This window comes from Delphinus delphis, chromosome 13 (genome assembly GCF_949987515.2).
Source record: "Delphinus delphis chromosome 13, mDelDel1.2, whole genome shotgun sequence".
Classification (NCBI taxonomy): domain Eukaryota; kingdom Metazoa; phylum Chordata; class Mammalia; order Artiodactyla; family Delphinidae; genus Delphinus; species Delphinus delphis.
The window spans coordinates 26,993,981-27,015,731 of NC_082695.1; the positions used below are offsets into that span (position 1 = coordinate 26,993,981).

Genomic DNA, 21,751 nt, shown 5'->3' on the forward strand with positions numbered 1-21,751 from the left:
GCCCGCGCGGCCCTTCTGGAGGGCGGCGGCGGCGGCGGCGGCGGCGGCCGGGCAGTAGGGATCTCCGCTGCAGTTGGGCTGCGGGCAGCTCGCGCCGGCCGCGGGCGCCGGAGGTAGGTGCGGGGCGCGAGGGGCGCCCCGCGGCCGAGCGGGCGGGCGGGCGGGCGGCGCTGCGGCCTGCGTGAGGCGCGCCCTTCCCCTCCCTCCCTCCCGGGCCGAGGCCGCGGGCCGGGGTCGAGCGGGCGGGGGGGCGCGGGCGGGCCTGGCCTCTCCGAGTCCCGGCCTTTGTGAAGCATCATGGCCACGGGCCTCGGAGCGCGGGCGGGGGGCCCGCGGGGGCCGGGGTCTGGGCTGGGCCGGGGGCGGTGGCGGGCCCCGGGCCGGGGGGCGCCGCGCCGGTCGCTTTCCGCCTGGGCAGACACCGGGGTGTGAGGAGGCCCCTCGTCCCGCGTGCCCGAAGCCGTAGATGGCTTTCAGGCGGGAAAGGTACCAACAGGGGCGGTGCTCGCCCAGGACCCTGCCGGGTGTAACACAGTTTGGGAAATCTGAGAAGTCGCCCGTCTTCACCAAATGCTCACGGACTGAGTGTCACGTAGGTGATCAGGATGTGGTTTTGTCGTAACAATGACCATGATAGAAATAAGTGGAAGGTGGCAACCTGTTGACAGAGGTACCTGTCAGGTGTCGTCCGATGGACTTGGGTTGCTCAGGGTAGGAACTTGATTTGTCGTTTGCATGCTTGCATGTACCTTGTTACCCGGTGCACGACAGTCCATTCTGGGGCTGGGGACTGTGCCAGGCCAACCGCTAGGCGGGGATCCTGTTTCCTGGCGGCGGTAGAGTGGGCCAAACCCTGCTACAGGCGGTCACCCACCAGAGGGAGTGAATGGCCAGTCGGCAGTGCCGCCTGTAAGTGCGGGATGTGAGGCCGATGGAGGATGACAAAAGGACGGGATGAGGTCATACTGCTGCTGGGTTGGGCGGGAGGCTGCAGCGCCGAGAGGCTTGAGCGAAAGGCAGCAGCCACAGCGCTGGACCATCACAGACGGCACCTCCATGCCAGCCCAGCAAGCGGACTCCAGTGAAGGGCACTGTCCAAGCGTCTCGGTTTTACCCTGTGTCGGGATCCAGGGGAGCCTGCTGCAAGTCTGCTGCTGGCTTATGGTCCACTTGGCAAGCAAGGTTTGCATCCGTGTGTGCAGTCAGCTGAAGCAGTAGTGAGGCCGATGGCAGGAGAGCCACCCTTTGAGCCTTTTGTGGCCAGCCACTGTGCAGGGCACTTCCCAGGGGTTTTATAATCTAACCGTGACCTTGGGGGTACGAAAGTGAGTCTGACTGGTTTGCCCAGTCTCGGCTTCAGGTTGGAGCTGCCCTCTACTCCTTGGTGATCTCGTCCAGTCTCCTGGCTTTAATGCCGTCTCTCCTTGACATCTGCATCTCCATCTCCAGCCCTCGCCTCCCTTCTGAGCTGCAGCCTTATGCCTGTGGCTGCCTTTTCCACATCCCCCCGCGTTACTTTGATGCCAAGTAGCCATGTGTAAACCTAAACTGTGATCTTCACTCACCCCAAACACTCCCCATGCTGCCTTCACCACCTCTGCACGTGACATCTCTGTCCTTGAGTATGGAGTCACTCCTAGGCCTCCATGCAACCCTCAGGACAGTTTCTCACCACCTCCAGCGTGACATGCTGGTCCAAGCTCCCGGTGAGCCTCTTTATTCTTTTCTTTGCTCTCACCCTTGCTCCTCCTACTGTCCACCCACCTGGGGTTTTTCTGGACCTACAGTGTTTCTTTTAAACTGCAAGACTGTAATCCCGAGGCAGTACAGACTGGAGCCAGCTTACTTGGGTGGTAAAGCCGCTCCACCACTTTCTAGCTGTGTGACCTCGAGCAAGTTGCTTCATTTCTCTATCCTTAACTTTTTCTCACAGTGCTGTGTGAGAGCTGGTGAGTGACAGTACCTAAAGTGCTTAGAACAGGGCTTGCCTGAGGGTTGGTTGCCACTGCTGACCTTGGATCATGTGACCTCACCGCTTGGACCCTCCTGTCCAGTGGCCCATCTCTCAAGATAAGAGCCAGAGTCCTGCTTTCCCTCGCCCTCATTGATCTGGCCTCCTCTCTCCCCACTGGGCATACTGCTGTCACCTGCCACCCCACGCTCCTACCCGGAGGCCTTTGTTCTTCTCGCTGTTGCCTGAAATGTCCCCTCCTCCCACCCCAGCTACCCACCCGGCCCACTCCTCTACCTTCAGGTGGACGTTGGCTGTGAGGCCTTTGCTGCCCACCCGTTTTGAAGCTGCCTCCCCTTCCCCAACTCCTTGCTTTGTTTTTTCTTGAACGGTTCTCAGTTTTTCTTAGTTGTTACTTGTCAGTCTCTCTGCTAAAACGTGAGCTCTGTGGCCAGGGGTTTTGTCTGTCTCATGCCCTCAGCATCTAAAATGGTATGTGTGTGCCACCTGGAAGGTATTGATAGGTACCGACAGGCAACAGGGATGGTAAGGAGCTTGCTTAGGATGGCCTGCTGTGGAGCCCTCAGCATGAGCTGCTGCCCCTGGGGCTGGGCAGCTTCCCTGAGCTCCAAGGACCACACTTTCCACGGCTTCTTGGAGACTCCACTCTGTGCAGCTCTTCAAGGCTTCCATTCTTCAGTTTTTATCATTCTCATCCTGGCTTCATGCTGCTCTTAGCCTTTGAACGTGGTAGCAGGTGTCCCCGTCCTGTGCCGAGTGTGTCTTCAGTGCCCCCCGTCTCCTCACATCTCTTCATGTTAGCCTTTTTAGCCCCAGAATCACGAGTTGGCTCTTGCTAGGGTCTCTGCAGACCTGCCTGGTGCCAAGGGGTTTGGTCCTGGTCACATCTGTGTTCTGTAGCACTGGGTATGCTGACCTTCTGTCCTTCTCTGAAATGATCTTTCTTGGTGCCAGGAGACTGGCCCTACTCCACTCAGTGTTCCTCGTGTGTGTCTGGCTACAGCCTCCTCAGCGATCACTGCGGTTCTGAGTCTGTCATCATTTGTGTGCTATGTTTCCTTGGTCCTTAGCACCTTTGACAGACATACCTGTGTGGGAGGTATTAGGTTAAATTCCCACTGAAATCAGAAATGTGAAGACATCTTAGAATCTAGGAAATAGATTGACAGTCAGTGGTTGTTGCCCTGTAGTTCATGGTAGTGCCCCCATCAGAGTAGGTAGTCTTTGGGTAGTTGTTGGATGAATTAATCAAATCTAAACAAGTCTCTGGTTTTTATGTTATGTCCCCTTCAAAGTTCAACCACCACGCTCTGTCCCTTCACTGTAAACTTCTTAAACATGTGGTGTCTGCTGTTTACTGTTCTGTCTGCAACCAGCAAGCTGCCCTGAGTGGGCGCGGGCACGCACATGTGTCTGCATCCGCGTGCATATGGCATGTTTGTGCGTGTGTCTGCACGGTTTGGGGGTGTACATGTGAGCACATGCGTGCGTTTCTGCACGTGCTTCTGCTCTGGTGGGTGCCCTCCCTCCTGCAGGCCCCTGTGTTTGGATGGCCCCCTGCCCTGCCTTCTCAGCCTTGTGTCTTCCCTTCCGTTGTGCTTCTCCAGAGTTGCGTCCTCAGCCCTCTTCTCTGTCTGCATTCCCTCTCTGGGCGGCCTCTCCTGCGGTTTGGGTGACCGCCTGGCTGATGTGTCCTGGCGGCCTCAGCCCCGTTGGCCAGGTCTGCCCAGAGGCTCGGGGCGCCCTCCTCTGCAGGCGCTGCTTGACTGTCCCTCCGGGGAGAGGCCTCGTTGGTCGTCAGGGCCCCCTTGTCCCAGCTCTCCACCTCTGCCCACTCAGCAGTGCGGTCAACTCTGTGTCTCTGCTGTTCTCGAGGGCACGGGCACCATGCCTGGTGCAGCTGTTGGCCTTCCTTCTCAAGTAGGGACTGAATTGTGGCCTGAGGGTCCCTTCACTCCCGGTGGCTTCTTGTTGCCCCCCAGGATGGAGCCAGGCTCCGGGCGGCTCCCAGGACTCCCCGTGCCTTGGCTCCAGCTGTCTCCTGCGGCTCCCCCGACCCACCCTGGCTGGGCTCCCTTCCCTGCGGTCACCACCCCTACCTCTCCCGGGAACAGAACCACGCCACCTCTGGCTCCCCCAGCCCGCTGCATCACTGTCCCCATCCACGTGCCCCAGGGTCCCGGGTGACAGAACCCCTGGCCCTAGTGCCGCAGAGTTGAGCCAAGGGTCTCCCGCTTGCCCTCTGACTGACCCGGCCCTCGCAGGTGAGTGGATCCATGTCGCTCTGGTGCTGGAGGGAAGCCGCACACCTTCTGTGTGTTCTGGAAAGGGCAGCCTTGCATTGCATGCTGGCTTGCCTTGTAAAAACTGAGTTAGGGGGTGCTGCGGTGAAGTTTAGTGGAGGATTTTTTTTTTTAATCCTTTTTGAGCCTAAACATAATATGGTTTTTGTGTTTCTCAAGTTGGAATTACAGTGGACAATTAATAAAGTATTTAATTTGGGACTTAAGGTACAATTTAGGTTCTGAAGAAAAAAGTAAAGTTCGATTGTTTTGAAGCATAGAAGGTTCTCTTTTTGGGCAGCATTCTTTTAAATTTTCACTGCTCTGTCAATAGCACTGGGCTCTTGGTACCAGGACGCGGAGGGCTCTGTTGCGTTGTGACGACGCCTTTACGTCTCTTTGCAGGTGGAGGAAGACGGGTGCCCCTCCGGCTTGAGGACAGACTCGCTTAGTCGTCAGTCATTTAAGCTGAGTGCATTGTGATTTCCAATAATTGAGGCAGTGGTTCTAAAAGCTGTCTACATTAATGAAAAGAGCAATGTGGCCAGCTTGACTAAGCCGCCAGCGTGTGCAGCGCGGGCAGGACGGCACCCGGGTCTCGACGGACTTGTGCATGTTAGCTGTATAGATTTATGTAAGGTTTTTTAAAACTCTGGTCTTTTAAAATAGTCTTAACCACTTTTACTATGGAGACATGTGAGAGCCCCTCTCCTCTCCCGCGTGAGCCCGCAGGAGGAGCGGTGATGGAGAACCAAGCTTGCCCCCTCCGAGCGCTGCCCCGTGGACAGTCTCCACCACCTCCCCTGCAAACGTCCAGTGATGCAGAGGTAATGGACGTTGGCTCTGGTGGTGATGGACAGGCCGAACCCCCTGCTGAGGACCCGCTCAACTTCTACGGAGCTTCTCTTCTCTCCAAAGGATCCTTCTCTAAGGCCCGCCTCCTCGTAGACCCGAACTGTAGTGGCCACAGCCCGCGCACCGCCCGGCACGCACCTGCGGTCCGGAAGTTCTCCCCTGACCTTAAGTTGCTTAAGGATGTAAAGATTAGCGTGAGCTTTACCGAGAGCTGCAGGAGTAAGGACAGGAAGGTGCTGTACACGGGAGCGGAGCGCGACGCGCGGGCAGAGTGCGGTCTGGCCCTTAGCCCTGTCAGTGGAGACGTGCATGCTTGTCCCTTTGGCGGGAGTGTTGGTAACGGGGTAGGCGTAGGGGGTGAGAGTGCGGATAAGAAGGATGAGGAGAATGAGCTGGATCAGGAAAAGAGAGTGGAGTACGCAGTGCTGGATGAGTTAGAAGATTTTACTGACAATTTGGAGCTAGATGAAGAAGGAGCAGGCGGGCTCACGGCTAAAGCGATCGTGCAGAGAGACAGAGTGGACGAAGAGGCCTTGAAGTTCTCCTACGAGGTATGTCGGTGTCCCCTCCTTTGGAGCACTCTTAGCAAAACCCAAAGAGAGGTGTTTGGGAATCGCAGCATCTCTGTAAAGCTGATGTTGCAGAGGAAAGAACACCCACAGGAGGTGGAAACGTAAATGTGAAAAGAGAAAGCCATCAGGAGTCCAGGTTTTCAAACTTTGCTAATGAAAAGTTTGGCTGACAGGTCTGCCTCGTACCCTTGTCCCAACTGAGTTGGAAGGAGCTGCTGGCCACGCTCCCTGGTGGCACGCACACCTGCCTGAGCGTGTGCTTCAGCTGGCGGTTTCATTCCATTTGTTTTTCAGATGATCACGCAACATAGAGGCACACCTAGGCCCCCGAGAGCGCCTCCTTTCTGTGTCGTTGTCAGTGACACTGTGACACTTGCCTGGAGGGCACCGGGGGGCTGTGGTGTCTGAACAGCATATTTTGCAGGATGATTTTGACAACGATGTTGATGCTCTGCTGGAAGAGGGCCTCTGTGCTCCCAAAAAGAGGCGGATGGAGGAGAAATATGGAGGAGACAGCGACCACCCATCAGACGGAGAGACAAGTGTGCAGCCAATGATGACCAAGATTAAAACAGTGCTCAAAAGTAAGTCGGGCCAGGAAGTAGCGAGTGTTCACGGGGCTTTGCATGTATGGGCATGAGAGCCCTCGGTGTCAGGCAGCAGGTGTGTGTCTGAGGCCAGGAGGGCCCTGTCTGGTGATAGGAAACAGACAAGATGTGAGGACACACCCAGATGCATGATGGCCCAGCTGCAGGTGGTGCAGGTGCTGTGGAAACCAGAGCAGCTGGGCTTGTGCGGCGTGGTGGGGAGAGGCCTTCTGAGGGGGTTGGGCAGATCCCTGGGGAGGGGGCATCCAGGGTTATGGATGCTGGGCCCAGAGGCGGTTGCTCGGCATGGTGGCTGGTGATGGTTGCAGTCCGGGTTCTAGATTCTGTGCCAAGTGTCGGGGGAGCCACTGGAAGCAAGCAGGACTCGTTCCACAGTCTGGTCTGAAAGCACGGCTCGCGGTGCACGTGTGACTCCTGCACTTTGAGTAGAGGTGGAGGGGTCGGAGACGCGGTGGGGAGTGGTCAGGGGGTGCCCAGAGCTGGCCCGTGCAGCCCCCCTGCTGATGCGGAGAGGTCTGAGGGGTCTCCGTGTCTGTTTCTGTCTTGGCCTGGAGGCACCTCTCAGTGTCTAGGTGGAGGTGTCAGGTGGGTGGTGGAAAGGGGCTGGAGGGACACAGGACTCAGGCACACAGGTTACATCTTCTGCTGAGCACCAGCGCAGGTGGCCAGCGTGATGGGAGGAAACCGAGGGTGGCCGACGTACAGTCTCCTGGCTGCGGAGCGGACATGTTGGCAGTGCTGGGCCGCGCGTCTGCCAAGTGGGCCGCAACAGGAACAGTAACAGACTATGAGATGCACGCGAGCTCTCCGGGCAGCTGGGCCAACTCTGTGACAGCTCACTATCGCAGACATGCCTTGTCCCATGATGTGCTCAGCTTGAGCTGTGTGAGTGCCTCCTTCTCCTTACTTAGCCCATAGCTGGTTGCAGACAGCTCCCAGCCCAGCCCGCGGTGGGCATGGGGGTGCCTGACGGGGTCTGTGCGTGTCCAACCTCACATTCCCTCCCAGGGCCGTCCTGACACAGGTGTCTGCTGGTGTTGGCCACGTGTGGGTGTCAGACCTGGCACAAGGGTGTCATTCCCTTTTCTGTGAGAATAGCTGGTGCTGTTTTCATCTTGTATGTGTCTTTTTAGATTTCACTTGGTTTTTCACTTCCATTTCTGAATTTTTTTTTTTTTTTTTTTTTTTTTTTTTTTTTTTTTTTTTGCGGTACACGGGCCTCTCACTGTTGTGGCCTCTCCCGTTGGGGAGCACAGGCTCCGGACGCGCAGGCTCAGCGGCCATGGCTCACGGGCCCAGCCGCTCCACGGCATGTGGGATCTTCCCGGACCGGGGCACGAACCCGTGTCCCCTGCATCGGCAGGCGGACTCTCAACCACTGCGCCACCAGGGAAGCCCCCATTTCTGAATTTTTAACTTGTTCCCAATACCTGTAAGAAAAGTAAGTTTTACTTAAGTCTTTGCCATGTGCTTTTTTCAGCAGCCAGGGCTGTCAGTAGCAGCTCGAACAGCACAGGCTTGTCACCTGGTCACAGGGAGCAGTGATCCACAGATGTGCAGTTACTAGCGAAGCCTACCCAGGCCCTGCGGTGCCTCTGGCCACACCTGTGGGAGGCGGGCGGGGAGTCAGTGTCCACGGTGCTTGCCAGCCGTGGAGGCAGAGCTGTGGCGAGGCCCTGTGTCTTGCAGAACCCTGCTCTAGGCTCCGAGGCCTGCCTGTGCCGTTCTAGGCTGGGGAGTATGGCAGTGAGCAGGGTGGACAGCTTCCTGCTGCACGGAGGGACTTGGAGCCTGTGGGTCACACCCAGAGGGACAGGCACAGCAGCAGAGGGAGAGCAGAGTTTTGCAGGTGGGGCTGGGTGGGACTTTCTCTAGTGGAGGGCGGGGTGTTCCCCCCTCCTACATTTCAGAGGTTCTCTGTAACGTTGGGTCCACCTTGCTGTTGTTTCTGACACGGGTTGTAACTTTGGAAACGTCCTGACAGTTCTTACTCAGTTACAAGCGTCTTTAAGTGATTGCAGGGTGTTCTTGTCTTCTGTGCAGGTCGTGGCCGTCCACCTACGGAACCACTGCCGGACGGGTGGATCATGACGTTCCATAACTCCGGAGTCCCCGTGTACCTGCACCGAGAGTCTCGGGTGGTCACCTGGTCCAGGCCATACTTCTTGGGAACGGGAAGCATACGGGTAGGGGACACATCAGTCATGAATTTAGTCTCGTAAGTTGCAGGAGGAGCATGCATGTCTGCCCACGTTGCATTGCAGCCAGACAGGCAGGTGAAAGGCACCGGACGTTCAGATGTTTGGGGCCATCCTTGTAATCTGTGTTGCAATTTCACTGTCCACAGAAACATGACCCTCCTCTGAGTAGCATCCCCTGTCTGCATTACAAGAAAATGAAAGACAATGAGGAAAGGGAGCAAAACAGCGAGCTCGCCCCCTGTGGGGAGGTGTCTCCCGCCAAGCCCCTGAGCCGATCTGCAGAGCTGGAGCTCCCCCTGGAAGAGCCCGACTCCTTGGGAGCTGACTTGGGGCCCCCAGATGAGAAGGATCCACTGGCGGCCGAGGCCGCCCCCGGGGCCCTGGGGCAAGTGAAGGCCAAGGTGGAAGTGTGCAAAGATGAATCAGTTGGTAAGTTTCCAGAGTGAACTTGGTCCCTGAGGAGGAAGGGACCTGTCCGTGCTTGCCTGTCCACTCCCGCATGGCTGGAGAGGCCGTCTCCCTGAGCTTAGGAGATTCTGCCTGCTGACCTCTTGCTCCCGACCCGCACACTGGTGCTGCCCTGCAGTGGCCTTTTTCTCTGGTCATGTTCGCGATCTTTCCTCAAGTCTTGCTTTTCATGAAAATGGAACATGCTCGCATGGAGTCCTGGTGTACCAGTGCGCAGAGTGGGCGTCTCCACCACGTGGTGTGGATGCCACCCCCTTCTCAGACCCTCAGTTGCTCTCAGGTGTGGGGCGTTCCTCCCTGTCCCTCCTGCATCTCTTCCATGGTGGCAGGCTGTCTTAGCCCCCATGCGTTTTCGGGGTCTCTCACTCTGCTACTGCCCGGCCTGTCTGGGAACTCCTGCATGTGAGGGGCTGGGGCTGCTGCTGAGGAGGGGGACAGTGGTGTCTGGCTCCCCGTCCCAGCTAGCTCTGTCAGCGGGTGGGCTGTTCTCGGGACACAGCTGGAAGGGAGCCCTCCCTGTAAGACTCTAACTTGGCGGTCTGCCTCTTCACACCGTCCTTCCGCACATGCAGGACACACCTGAGTGTGCTCCTGTTTTTCTGAAAACAACTGCCTCCCACCTCTGACCTCATGGCTCTTGTTTCCAGACTCGCTTCTCTGCACTCATGTGTTAAGAACTATGTGGTTTTGGTTTGTCACTAAGTGTGCAAGCACGTTGTTCTGTAGCTCACGTGGAATCTCAGGCATCTGCCTGGTGGGAGGAGGGGTGCAGGCAGGGCGCCAGCAAGACTGATGGGAAGCCCTGGGGTCCTGGGGGAGAGGTGGAACAAGTGCCATGGCCCTGAGCTGCCTACTTGCTGCAGGGCGTGGGGGCGGCCATGGTGGGCACGTGGTGCCTCGGCTGCTGCTGGCCGTCCAGCACCTGTTTCCATATGGGGAGAAAGGTCCCAAAGGCTGGTTGCGGTTGGCTTTTTTTTTTTAGATTCGTTTTTGTTTTTTTATTTTTGTATTCTTATTCTTGTTCTAAATAAACTAAAGGACATGCCAGAAATTTGTCCCTAGGGGACCTGGCAGGGTAATTTGAGCTGGCAGAATGAAGGGACGTGATTCTTTACTTCCCTCGCCCTTGGAGAGGAAAGGGGAAGGGGGTGTCGTGTGGCTGGGACCTGTCCTGCTCACCGGGTGGAGGGCGTGACCTCCACCCGTGACTTGGGTCTCTGGTGAATCCCGTATAGACCTCGAGGAGTTTCGGAACTACCTGGAGAAGCGCTTTGACTTCGAGCAAGTTACCGTGAAGAAGTTCAGGACATGGGCTGAGCGTCGGCAGTTCAACCGAGAAATGAAGCGAAAACAGGCTGAGTCAGAGAGGCCCATCCTGCCGGCCAATCAGAAGCTCATCACTCTGTCTGTGCAGGACGCGCCCACGAAGAAAGGTGAACGGGACTCACAGGTCTGATGTTCCTGGGATGTGTGCTCCAAGGGTGCTGCATCGGCCTGTGTCTGCCCTGCGGCGCAGAGGTCCTCTCCCCGCGGGCTGGGGTGTGGTCACTGCAGTCCCCGCTGTTGCTGAGACGGCCCCTCTTGTCACAGAGTTTGTCATCAACCCCAATGGGAAGTCGGAGGTCTGCATCCTGCACGAGTACATGCAGCGCGTCCTCAAGGTCCGCCCTGTGTACAACTTCTTTGAATGTGGTGAGTGTGACCTTCCCCATCTCACTCCTAAAGCATCAAGCACGTCACTGGGGTCACTGCTGGGGAGGTGGGAGCTGACTGTCATTCCCCTCTGCTGGGTAGGAACGAGAGGGGAGGTCGAGGGGGATCAGATGGTCACCTCCCCGCACCCCCTTCCCACTGCACCTCCGAGGGTGGAGGGGCTGCAGCCCTGCAATGGCCACAAGCTGTCCTCTGGCCACCCGCATCACTCCTTAGTGAAAACCAGAAGCTCAGCGTCCGCTATTGTCTTCCTGCTTCTCTGGCTCACAATGTCTGCATGCCACCCCTTGCACTCCTCCGTCCATCTTTCTCAGACGTTGGTCCCTGTCCCCCTCGACTTCCTGGCCATGCTCTCTGCCTGCTGACTGTCCCTCAGCCCCACCCCAGTGCCTCAGGGACCCCCCCGCAGGCCTCTGCCTTCCAGCAGCAGCCCTACCCCCACCTCGTCTTGTCTGTCAGCGCGAGCACATTGTGTGTGTGCACGTATGCTTTTAATGTCTTGGCAAGTGTGTTTTAAAATGGCAATTTTAATTTTAAGAGAACCCAAGTGAGCCTTTTGGTGCCTCGGTGACCATCGATGGTGTGACCTATGGATCTGGAACGGCAAGCAGCAAAAAACTCGCGAAGAATAAAGCTGGTAATGTGCCTACTTGGTGTCAGAGACCCGTGTTGGCCCACCAATGGCTAGGGAAGGCTGTGGATGGGGCAAGTCTGTTTTATTTATGTAATCATCTACTTGGATCTTTTTAAATTATGTACTCACTGGAAAAGATTCAAACAGAAAAAGTAAAATGTGAGAAATGAAAGTAGAGGCCCTTTTCCATTCAGATGGCTGGGCCAGCGCCTCCCGCCCTGTCCCCAGCACTCACAGATGCTGGTTGTTCTGTGCTGCCCGAGCCCAGGGCACCGTCTGTTTAAACCCAGCAAGGCAGGGGTGTGCTGAGAAGGAGAACAGGTGGCATCTTCCTCAGGTGGTTTTGATGTCCATGAGGACCATTTTTCCAAGTCCTTCCAGCTCCAGACTTGGGACTGCCACTCCTGGAACACAGCCAAGCAGGCCCTTGGGAAAGCTGGTGGTTTTTGGTGGAAGTCTGATGCTCCTCCTGCCCTTGTCCTGCTGCTGGCTATATTCCTGGCACTCCTTGTTGTTGGCGTGCTTTTCCAGAAGCCGCTTAGCCCCAGCACCAGGGTTATTTGGCCTCTTCTGGGGAGTGGACCACATCGCAGGCACGTGATGGATGCACCCCGGGCCCTGGCACCCCCATCGCCGCGTTGTCTTCAGAGCAGCTCTGCCTCTTACAGAGTGCGGAGCGTTTATCGCAGTCTCACCGAGTCTCGGGTTGGTGGAGTGTCTGTGCTCCGGGGCTCAGAGTGCCCCTGGGCCTTGCTCTCTTCTGGTGGTGAATGCCGAGGGTGATGGGACCCCACCTTACTGTCTGGCTGACCCTGTGTGAAGCTGTGCTGGGTTCACAAGCTCTGCCCGGTCCCCAGGAGGTCTCCTGTCAATTTTAGAGAGATTCTCTCCAAAGGCTCTTCCTGCTTCACAAGTGGGGTGTTCCTGGGGTCTCGGAGCAGAAGCCTGTGAGGGTCCCATGGTGGGTGGGGCCATCCTCATGGCGCTGGCGCCTCGCCTCCCACCCCCACCCCATGCTCCTCCCCACGTGCTCTTCGTTTTGCACCCCTGTTCATGGGGTGCCTGCACTCGGCTTCTCGCCACCCCTGCGCTCGGGCCTGCAGGCGCCTCCCCAGAGTGTCCTTTTGGCCCAGCTGCTGCTCCCCACCACACCCTTTGCCTGTGCCTCACGTGCAGGCCCTTGGGGCTCTGTCCCCGGGGCCCAGGCTCCCTCGGCCGTGGGGACCCCACCCTCACCCTCAGTGTTCCTCTTTCCACAGCCCGGGCCACGCTGGAAATCCTCATCCCAGACTTTGTTAAACAGACCTCTGAGGAGAAGCCCAAAGACAGCGAGGAGCTGGAGGTGAGGGTTGTGAGCCCACCCTGGTGTCAGACTGTGCTTGGGTTTAATCGCTCAGGTGCCAGGTGCTCCGTCTCTTGTATTTCATCAAAGAGGAGACCTGCTTGTCTTTGCAAGCAGAGGAAATGTTCTTGTCAGAGAATTCTGTCCTTGTGTCTTGCCGAGGGTCGTGAGAAGCTGCGGGTAAATGTTTCGGAAGGAAGCCATGCTCCGCTGACAGCAGATCCAAAGTGGAGTGAGCCTTTGAGGCAGAGGCTGCAAAACCTAGATTGTTCTTTATGTTAAGAACCATTTAAAACTATTTGTAAAGTTTTTTGGGTAAATATGGTCCTATGGTTATTTGTAGCAAGCGCTTCTCACTCTGAAGAATGCATTCTTTTTTATAACACCATAAATTTTTCCCTTTTAAACTACACAGTACAGTGGATTTTTGTACATTCAGAATATTTTCATCACTCCAAAAAAAAACTTTGTCCCCATTAGCAGCCACCCCCATTCTCCCCGTTCCCAGCCCCTCAACCCCCAGCAGCCACTCATTTACTTTCTGTCCCTGGATTTGCCAATTCTGATGTCTTCTGTCAGTGGAATCATACGATGTATGTTCCTTTGCGACTGGCCTCTTCCACTTCACGTGCTGTGTGAGCTAGTGAGTATTATCAGATTGAGGACGTTTCTTCCACTCCTGGTTTGTTGACAGTTTTTGTTAAGAATGGGTGTTGGATTTTGTTTTTTCTGTTTCTGTTGAGATGATCTCGTGGTTTTTGTCTTTGACTTTACTGATGTGGGGGGGTGTTTCATTGACTTTTGAATGGTAAACACACCTTGCATTCCTGGGATAAATCCCACTCAGTCGTGGTGTATAATCATTTTTATGCGTTGATAGGTTTGGCTCACTGGTATTTGTTAAAGATTTTTGCAGCTGTACTTATAAGGGGTACTGTTCTGTATTTTCTTTTCTCGTGATGTCTTTGGTGTTGGTATCAGGGTAATACTTGCCTCATAGAATGAGTTGGAAAGTGTTGCTTCCTCTTTCATTGCAAAGGATTTGCAAAGGATTTGTATTAATTTTTTTTTTTTCTTTACGGTACGCGGGCCTCTCACTGTTGTGGCCTCTCCCATTGCGGAGCACAGGCTCCAGACGCACAGGCCCAGCGGCCACGGCTCATGGGCCCAGCCGCCCCGTGGCATGCGGGACCCTCCTGGACCGGGGCACGAACCCGTGTCCCCTGCATCGGCAGGCGGACTCCCAACCACTGCGCCACCAGGGAAGCCCTTAATTTTTTTTTTTAAAGATAAACCACACGCTTCTTTGGTGGTACAGTGGTTAAGAATCCGCCTGCCAATGCAGGGGACATGGGTTCGAGCCCTGGTCCAGGAAGATCCCACATACTGTGGAGCAACTAAGCCCTGCGCCACAACTACTGAGCCTGTGTGCCACAACTACTGAAGCCTGTGAGCCTAGAGCCCGTGCTCCACCACAAGAGAAGCCACCTCAATGAGAAGCCCGCACACTGCAATGAAGAGTAGCCCCCGCTTGCCACAACTAGAGAAAGCCCGCACGCAGCAACAAAGACCCAACACAGCCAAAAATAAAAAGATATACCATGCAAGCACAATATTTATTCCTTCATTTATTTATTTATTTATTTATTGGCTGCACTGGGTCTTCGTTGCAGCACACAGGCTTCTCTAGTTGTGGCGTGCAGGCTCTGAGGTTTCAGCACACAGTCTTAGTTGCTCCGCGGCATGTGGGATCTTAGTTCCCTGACCAGGGATCAAACACACGTCCCCTGCATTGGAAGAAAGATACTTAACCACTGGACCACCTGGGAAGTCCCGGTATTAATTTTTTAAACACTTGGTAGAATTCACCAGTGAAACAGTCCAAGCCTAGACTTTGCTTGGTTTTGAAGTTATTTATTTACTGATTCAATCTTTTTGCTTGTTATACATCTTCAGATTTTCTACTCCTTCTTGAGCCACTTTTGGGATTTTGTGTCTCTCTAGGAGTTTTCCCACTTGATCTAGGTTATCTAATTTATTGGCAAATACACATTCATAGTATTCCGTTATGATCCTTTTGTTTAAACTTTTTTAAAATAAATTTATTTTATTTATTTTTATTTTTGGCTGCATTGTGTCTTCATTGCTGCACGCAGGCTTTCTCTAGTTGCAGCCAGCAGGGGCTGCTCTTCATTGGGGTGCGCAAGTTTCTCATTGTGGTGGCTTCTCTTGTTGCAGAGCATGGGCTCTAGGCACGTGGGCTTCAGTAGTTGTGGCACGCGGGCTCAGTAGTTGTGGCTCATGGGCTCTAGATCACAGGCTCAGTAGTTGTGACACATGGGCTTAATTGCTCCGCGGCATGTGGGATCTCCCCGGACCAGGGCTCGAACCCGTGTCTCCTGCATTAGCAGGTGGATTCTTAACCACTGCGCCACCAGGGAAGTCCCTTATTCCTGATTTTTAGCAGTTTGAGTCTTTCCTTTCTCTTGGTCGGTCTGACTGAAGGTTTGTCGATGTTGTTCGTCTTTTCAAATATCCAACTTCTGGTTTTGTTGATTTTTTTCCTATTGGTTTTTTATTCTCTATTTATTTCTGCTCTTGCCTTTATTATTCTTTTTTTCTGCCAGCCTTGGGTTTAGTTTGTTCTTCTTTTTCTAGTGTCTTAAGATTAAGGTATTGATTTGGGGTCTTCTTTTTAAATATGGAGTTTACAGCTATAAATTTTCTTCTGTGTACTATTTTGCATCCCATAATTTTGCTTTAATATATGTTGTGTTTCTTTTGTCATTTGTCTCAAGGTATTTTCCTGATTTCTCTTGTAATTTTTTTCTTTAAACTAGCAGTTATTTTAGGAGCATTTACTTTTCATATATTTGTGAATCTCCCAAATTTCCTTTGGTTATTGATTTCTAACTTAATTCCATTGTGGTTCAAAAGCATAGTTTTTGTGATTTCAGTCAGTCCTTCTAAGTTTATTGAGGCTTGTGTTGTGACCGCCTGAGAGGATGTGCATTGTGTGCTTCTGAGTGGAGTGAACAGGCGTCTGTGGGTTGAGCTGGTGTGGGGTTTGCTGTTCTCGTTCTTGGTGGGTCTTCTGTCTGGACTGGTGTTGAGTCCCCAGCTGTTACTGTTGAATTGTTTATTGCTCCCTTCACTTGTCAGGTTTTGTTTCATGTATTTTGGGGCTGTTAGGTGTGTATGTGTTTGTGATATTGTGATATAAAATACACGTTTGGTCTTTGTCCTTGGTTCCTGGTGGGACCTTCTAACGTAGTAAATAAATTAACGTTTGGTTTTTGTCTCCAGTTCCTGAAATAGTTCCAGTTGATAAAAGTGAAGGGAACGTTCTATTCTAACCCCTTCAACTACGCCTGAGTTCATGTTCAGGAGGTGAATTTTGGAAGCCCCAAGGATGGGGGTTGGTTGCCAGGGGAACCATCATGTAGTCGGAGGTTGGACTTCCAGCCTTGTCCTCTGCCTCCCCCAGTGCCCGGGGAGGGGTGGTGCTGGGGGTTGGGTTCATCCCTCGTGGCCAGGGGTCTGAGCAGCCTGGCTCACACAGCGATGCCTCTGCAGACACCCTGACTAAGGGGCTCGGGGTGCCTCTGGCTGGCGGACCCATTGAGGTGCTGGGGGGGCGGGGTTGTGCTTAGAGGGGGATGATTTCCTGCTTGCTGGAACCAGGACCTCCTCCTGATGCTGGGTGGGGAGGAAGCCCCCTCTCTGCCAGAGCAGCAGGTTCCAAGGCTTTTATATGAAGAGGGCAGGGCTGTGGTTGATGCTGCTACAAGCCGAGGGGCCCTAGAAGCTGGACAGTCTGGGAAGAGACCTCTCTGAGAGACCTCAAAGGAGCATGTGGTTCTCCGTTATGGCCAACCCGGGAGGGGGCCCACACTCCTGAGTGGGAGCCGGGGGCCATGGGGTCAGAGCCGCCTCTGGGCTGGCAATGCCTCTGTCACCAGCTTCCTTTTTCTTCCCTGAACCAGTTGGGCGTCGCCTCTTAAGAACCTTGGTCACGTTTCTGTTCTGCCGTGTCTGGTCACTTTCTCTCTTCTATAACCTCACTTATGATGGTTTTCAAGCTTTTTTCCGAAGGTTGTGTGTCTTTAGACTTCTGACCGGTCGTCTGATCAGCCTCTGATTCAGGATGGGCTCCCCAGGCCAGCGGCAGGCAGCCCGGCCCTTGCCATTCCTCGTTTGTGTCTCGGGCATCTGGGTGGGGAGGTGTGGGATGTGGGATGCAATGTCTCCGAGAGGTAGTGGTGGGGGCAGGAGGCCCCAGGGGAGGCGGCAGCACGGGAGCCGCTTCACGGGGCCACGGGAGTGGCCAGCACTATGACCGGCTGCTTCATTTTGTAGTATTTTAACCACATCAGTATCGAGGACTCGCGAGTCTACGAGCTGACCAGCAAGGCTGGACTGCTATCTCCCTACCAGATCCTCCATGAGTGCCTTAAAAGGTAAGTGGGGGGGGGGCGCTTCCCTGGCCATCGGGCATGGGGGCCTCTCTTGGGTGCCCAGCACCCTTCCACCCAAGGGGCTGGATGGCGTGTGGTGGGAGAGTCCCTCCTTGGAGCAGCGGTTTGGGGAGAAGGGTTGGTTCTGTCTTGATGGGCCCTTGGAGGGCTTTCTGGAAGCAGCCATTTCCTCCCCGTCAGTTGATGTCACCTACTGTCTGTTTTCTCCTACAGAAACCATGGGATGGGGGACACCTCCATCAAGTTTGAAGTGGTTCCTGGTAAAAACCAGAAGAGTGAATATGTCATGGCGTGTGGCAAGCACACAGTGCGCGGCTGGTGTAAGACACACACCCCTCCCCCAATACACCCACACACAGGCTTTCAGTGATCCCGAGGACCACTGCCCTGGCATCAGCCGAGCCTCAGTTGTATGCTGACTGCCCACGGTTGTGCCCACAGCATCCCATGTCCACATCTGAGTCACAGCTGACCTGAGTGCAGCTGTGGGTGTCCAGTCCCTGGGCTGGTCATTTTGGCTGGGCTGTGTTGCTCCCCAGCGGCTGCCACCACTGCCCCTGTCCAGCCCTCGGTCCCTGTAAAGGGAGCAGGAGCCTCCTAAGACAGCAGCAGAGCCCCCCGCAGGGCCCTCTGCTGTTGCTGGGCACCAACTGTGCTCTTCACCTAATCTGGTGTTTGGTTATAACCTTACTTGCAAAGAAACTTTGTGTAACTACTGTAAACACAGACCAGCACTGGGTAAGTGAGAAGGTCATGACCAAGCAGGCCCTGGGTGTGCCCTGTGCCCTGCAGACACCATTCCTTGCTGAGGCCAGCCCTGAGCAAGTGGGCAGGGCATAGGATAGATCCCCCATCTGAGCCAGAGGCCCTTGCTGCTCTCCAGGCCTGTTCTGCACCCTGGCCCCACCTTCTCTCCATCTAGAAACGTCCCCAGCACAGGATGCCCTCTGGATGCTCCCCCACCCCTGTGTCTGCCCTGCAGGTGCGTCCTCTGTGTCGGCAGATGTGGGCTGGGGGCCGGGAGGCCTCATAAGCTATGGCCTTGGGTGTGTCCTGGCCTCCCCGAGCTTCTGATGGGCTGTTCTGCAGGATGGGCCGGGCTGAGGTGCTGTGCCCAGTGCAGCGGCTGCGCCTTCTGCCCCCTCCCGTCGGGAGCACCCCTGTCTGGACGAGGTGGCCTTGTGGATGGCTGGTATCTGTGACTCCCTCTCTCTACATTTCCTCTCAGGCAAGAATAAGCGAGTTGGGAAACAGTTAGCTTCTCAGAAGATCCTTCAGCTGCTGCACCCACACGTCAAGAACTGGGGGTCCTTGCTGCGCATGTATGGCCGTGAAAGCAGCAAGATGGTCAAACAGGTAATGGGGTCCCCTTCTGGCACAGGGGTCGGGGGCAGAGTTGGGCTCTGGCTGCATGGGGAGGGGATGGGGTGCAGGCCAGGGCTAGAGGGAGAGCGAGCAGACCACACACAGACAGCTCTCCCTGGCCACCAACTTTCAACAGCCCATGTGTGTCATCTGTTTTGTATCTGCTCTTTGGGCCAAGATCTCAAGATTTTAGCCAATACCCTTAGGTTTTTGTGTTTGGGGTGGAGAGAAGTACAGGGAAGCGAGGTTTATGTTGACTTTTTCCCTGACGTTTACAGAAACGGTCTGGGTCACCAGCACCCCTGTGAGTGGTGGGTGTGGAGGGTGGGGACTGTGGATGGTGACCCCCAGGCCGTCTGCGAAGAGCTCCTTGCTCTCGGCCTGACAGGGTGGGTGAGGGGAGGGGACACTGGGCCCCGAGGTGCTTGGCCCCGTGTTGCTGAGCCTCTGCCTTCGGGTCTGTGCTCTACTTCTGTGCATTGTGCTGGGCTGTGAGTGAGGGGAGAAAGCCTGCTTGGGCCCGTGGTGGGAGCCCCCTGGAGCTGGCGGGCAAGGGGTCCATCCAGAGGCAGGGGAGTGTGGCACCCACGGCCAGCAGGCATCTTCAGACATGGCTTCTTCACCCTGGACGGGCCTGCAGGGAGCTCAGCGTCTGGGCCCCACAGGCTCCCAGGGGCTGCAGTGCCGGGGCAAGTTCTGTCCTGCAGTGTGCTGTCCCCCCGGCTGAGGCTGTGTCCTGGTTGCTCCTGCCTGAGGGCTCTGGGCATGTCGAGTGCCTGCTCAGTGGCTATGTCAGAGGCCAAGGGGGCCGGGGGAGCACCCTGCGCAGGAGGCAGTGGCAGAAGTGGGGAACAGCTGGCAGGCAGCCATCCAGGCGGGTCAAGGGAGGGGTGACCCCAGACGGTCCTGCGAGCGGGCTCTGATCCCCAGGAGACGTCGGACAAGAGTGTGATCGAGCTGCAGCAGTTTGCCCGGAAGAACAAGCCCAACCTGCACATCCTGAGCAAACTGCAGGAGGAGATGCGGAGGCTGGCGGAGGAGAGGGTGAGGCCTGTCCGCATGCTCTCAGGCTGTGGCAGTGCTGGAGAGCTGGTGGCCCTGGCCTCCTGTGCACTGATGTGGGGTCCCTGTAGGGCTTGTCGGGGCAGCTTCAAACCCCTGGTGGCTGTGACCTCCTTGACCCTCCACTCCCGGGCATGCGTCTTGATGCCCACAGAAGTGCCAGCACGTGGTGCTTTGCGATCGCGCACATTCTGCAGCCCCGCCACCGGCCTTTCACCGAGGTTGGGCTGCAGGTTCCCATGTCGCCTACATCCCTGACCTTGGCTGTTCTTCCAGGAGGAGACGCGGAAGAAGCCCAAGATGTCCATTGTGGCATCTGCGCAGCCTGGTGGCGAGCCCCTGTGCACTGTGGACGTGTGATGGCTGGTGGTCCGGGCTCAGGGGCTGCCAGCTCTGCTGCGGGGGAGACCTGCCCTCACTCTGCAGCCCCGGGTCTCCAGTCCACGGTCCCCTGCCACTGCGTGTCTGACAGCCAGGTCCACGCAGCTCTTCCTTGGGGGCCACCCACAGGTCTGGGTGGCCATGTTAAAGCATCGACTCAGCCTGCCACACAGGTGGACACAGAAAGGTGGGAGGTCGCCGTGGACCTCTGCTTGTGTGGACATGCTGCAGACTGGTGTTATGAAGGTTTTCATGAATTTTAGTATGTAACAGGCGCTGACAAGAAATGATAGTTGGATGACATGAAATGAGAAAGCCCTGCGCCTGGTGCTCCCACGGGCACCGTAGGGACCTGGCCAGAAGATGCACGCTGGCACCCCATCCCCTTCCCCGCCTCCTGGGTTTTCCTTTTTTCTCCGAAAAAGTTATAGTTAGGAAGGAGTATTTCAGACCTCTTTGGTTTAAAATAAACACAACTTAGTATCAGAACTATTTTTCAGAGGCTGTAGGCAAACCACCAAGGTGATCATTCTTTGCCTTGAAATGCATTGCCCGTGACGTGGATGAAGGCACCTGTCCCTGCCCAGCTTGCTGCCCCTGCCTGGGCTGGGGGGTGCAGTCCATTCTTCTGAGTAAGTCTTAATGCCCTCAAAACATGCCTTCTTAGACACTGAGGCCCCTCACCTTCGCTGGCCTCTGGCAATTTTTTACTAAATTTTTGCACAGTCAAGTCTGTCCACTCATCAATTTTTAAAGCTTTTATGATATTTTAGCGTTTGGAAAGAAACTTTTACAGTGAGAGTAGAAGATAGATTTGGAATCACGTAGCAGATGTGAACAGTTAATGCATTTTAGCTCGTGGATTTGAGAGGAAACGAGGACCCTCAGTGCAGTGTGTTCACATGCTGGTGCTCCTGTCCAGAGCTGGTGCGAGCATGTTGGGGTGGCACTGGGTTTTGAGAGCAGCCGTCTGGTGCAGCCAGGTGACTAGGTGGCCCCTATGGACAGGTGTGGGGTAGATTTGTTCCCACTGAGTCCCAGCAGTCCAAGTTGGTTGTGAGCCGTTGGCTCCCCGCCCCTGGCATCTGTTCAGGGCACCGTGTGCTCATGGCACAGTGCTTGACACCTCCCCTGTGGGTGGTGTTTTTACAGGAGACAGTATTCTCTATGCCCTGCCACCCACCGTGACTGAGGTTGGCGCCTGTGCCGACCTTTGTAAAAGAGAGTCCGCAAATCGAGTTGCTATAATTACACACTTGCTTCTGTCCTGCCCCGTCTGCAGTTGTGAATAACCATTTGACTATAACTGTTTGCCCTTAAAACAGTCAGATGCACCACCTCAAACCAAAGCTTTGTGCACACTGGAGGCAGGTGAGCCTCACTGAGGCCTCCCCGAGTCCTTCCTCTGTCCCGTGTATGGGTGCAAGTATCCTGTGAACACAGCGGTACTGAGGGGGCAGAGGGCAGGGGGAGCCTATGCTGAGGCCACTTTTGGGTGGCCACCACCCTTTGTGTACCTCCCAGGTGGCAGCTGGGCCATGGCTATAGGGGTGAGCCTTGATTGTCTGAAAGCATAAAGCAAAATGTCCAAAAGGAAATGGCTGGTCTCTTTCTTCTGGCCATGGGGTGGTCCTTAATTGGCTAAAGCTGCCCTGAAGGCCAGAGCAGCTGAGCGGTGTCCCAACCCCACCCCTAGCTCTTGTGGTCACTGGGAGGTATGTCCCTTTGGGGATGGGACTGCAATGAGGGTGGGGAAGGGCAGTAGGGCAGCATCTCGTTCTGTGCTCCCCACACCATGTGTACAGTTGGCCCTTGGCC

At 55.5% G+C, this 21,751-nt stretch overlaps 1 protein-coding gene across 2 annotated transcripts; it reads left to right on the forward strand.

Moving 5' to 3' along the window:
• On the forward strand, positions 1-21,370 carry DGCR8 (DGCR8 microprocessor complex subunit). 2 transcript variants are annotated; one of them, XM_060028582.1, is made up of 15 exons: positions 1-113; positions 4,660-4,888; positions 4,987-5,660; positions 6,106-6,265; positions 8,333-8,475; positions 8,637-8,919; positions 10,194-10,391; positions 10,549-10,650; positions 11,210-11,308; positions 12,565-12,647; positions 17,007-17,107; positions 17,339-17,445; positions 18,354-18,481; positions 19,421-19,534; positions 19,829-21,370. In XM_060028582.1, the coding sequence occupies exons 3-15, from the start codon at positions 4,998-5,000 to the stop codon at positions 19,910-19,912; spliced, it is 2,265 nt and encodes a 754-aa protein (XP_059884565.1). In that variant the 5' UTR covers positions 1-113; positions 4,660-4,888; positions 4,987-4,997; the 3' UTR covers positions 19,913-21,370. The 2 variants fall into 2 exon arrangements, with proteins under 2 accessions (XP_059884565.1, XP_059884564.1); XM_060028581.1 differs by having other exon boundaries at positions 4,660-5,660.
• Positions 21,371-21,751: the final 381 nt, after the last annotated feature.

Coding starts and splice junctions, on each gene's coding strand:
- DGCR8 (XM_060028581.1), top strand. CDS start 4,941: ATGGAGACATGTGAGAGCCCCTCTCCTCTCCCGCGTGAGCCCGCAGGA. Junction 6,266..8,332: donor GATTAAAACAGTGCTCAAAA/GTAAGTCGGGCC, acceptor TCTTCTGTGCAG/GTCGTGGCCGTCCACCTACG. Junction 18,482..19,420: donor GCAGCAAGATGGTCAAACAG/GTAATGGGGTCC, acceptor TCTGATCCCCAG/GAGACGTCGGACAAGAGTGT.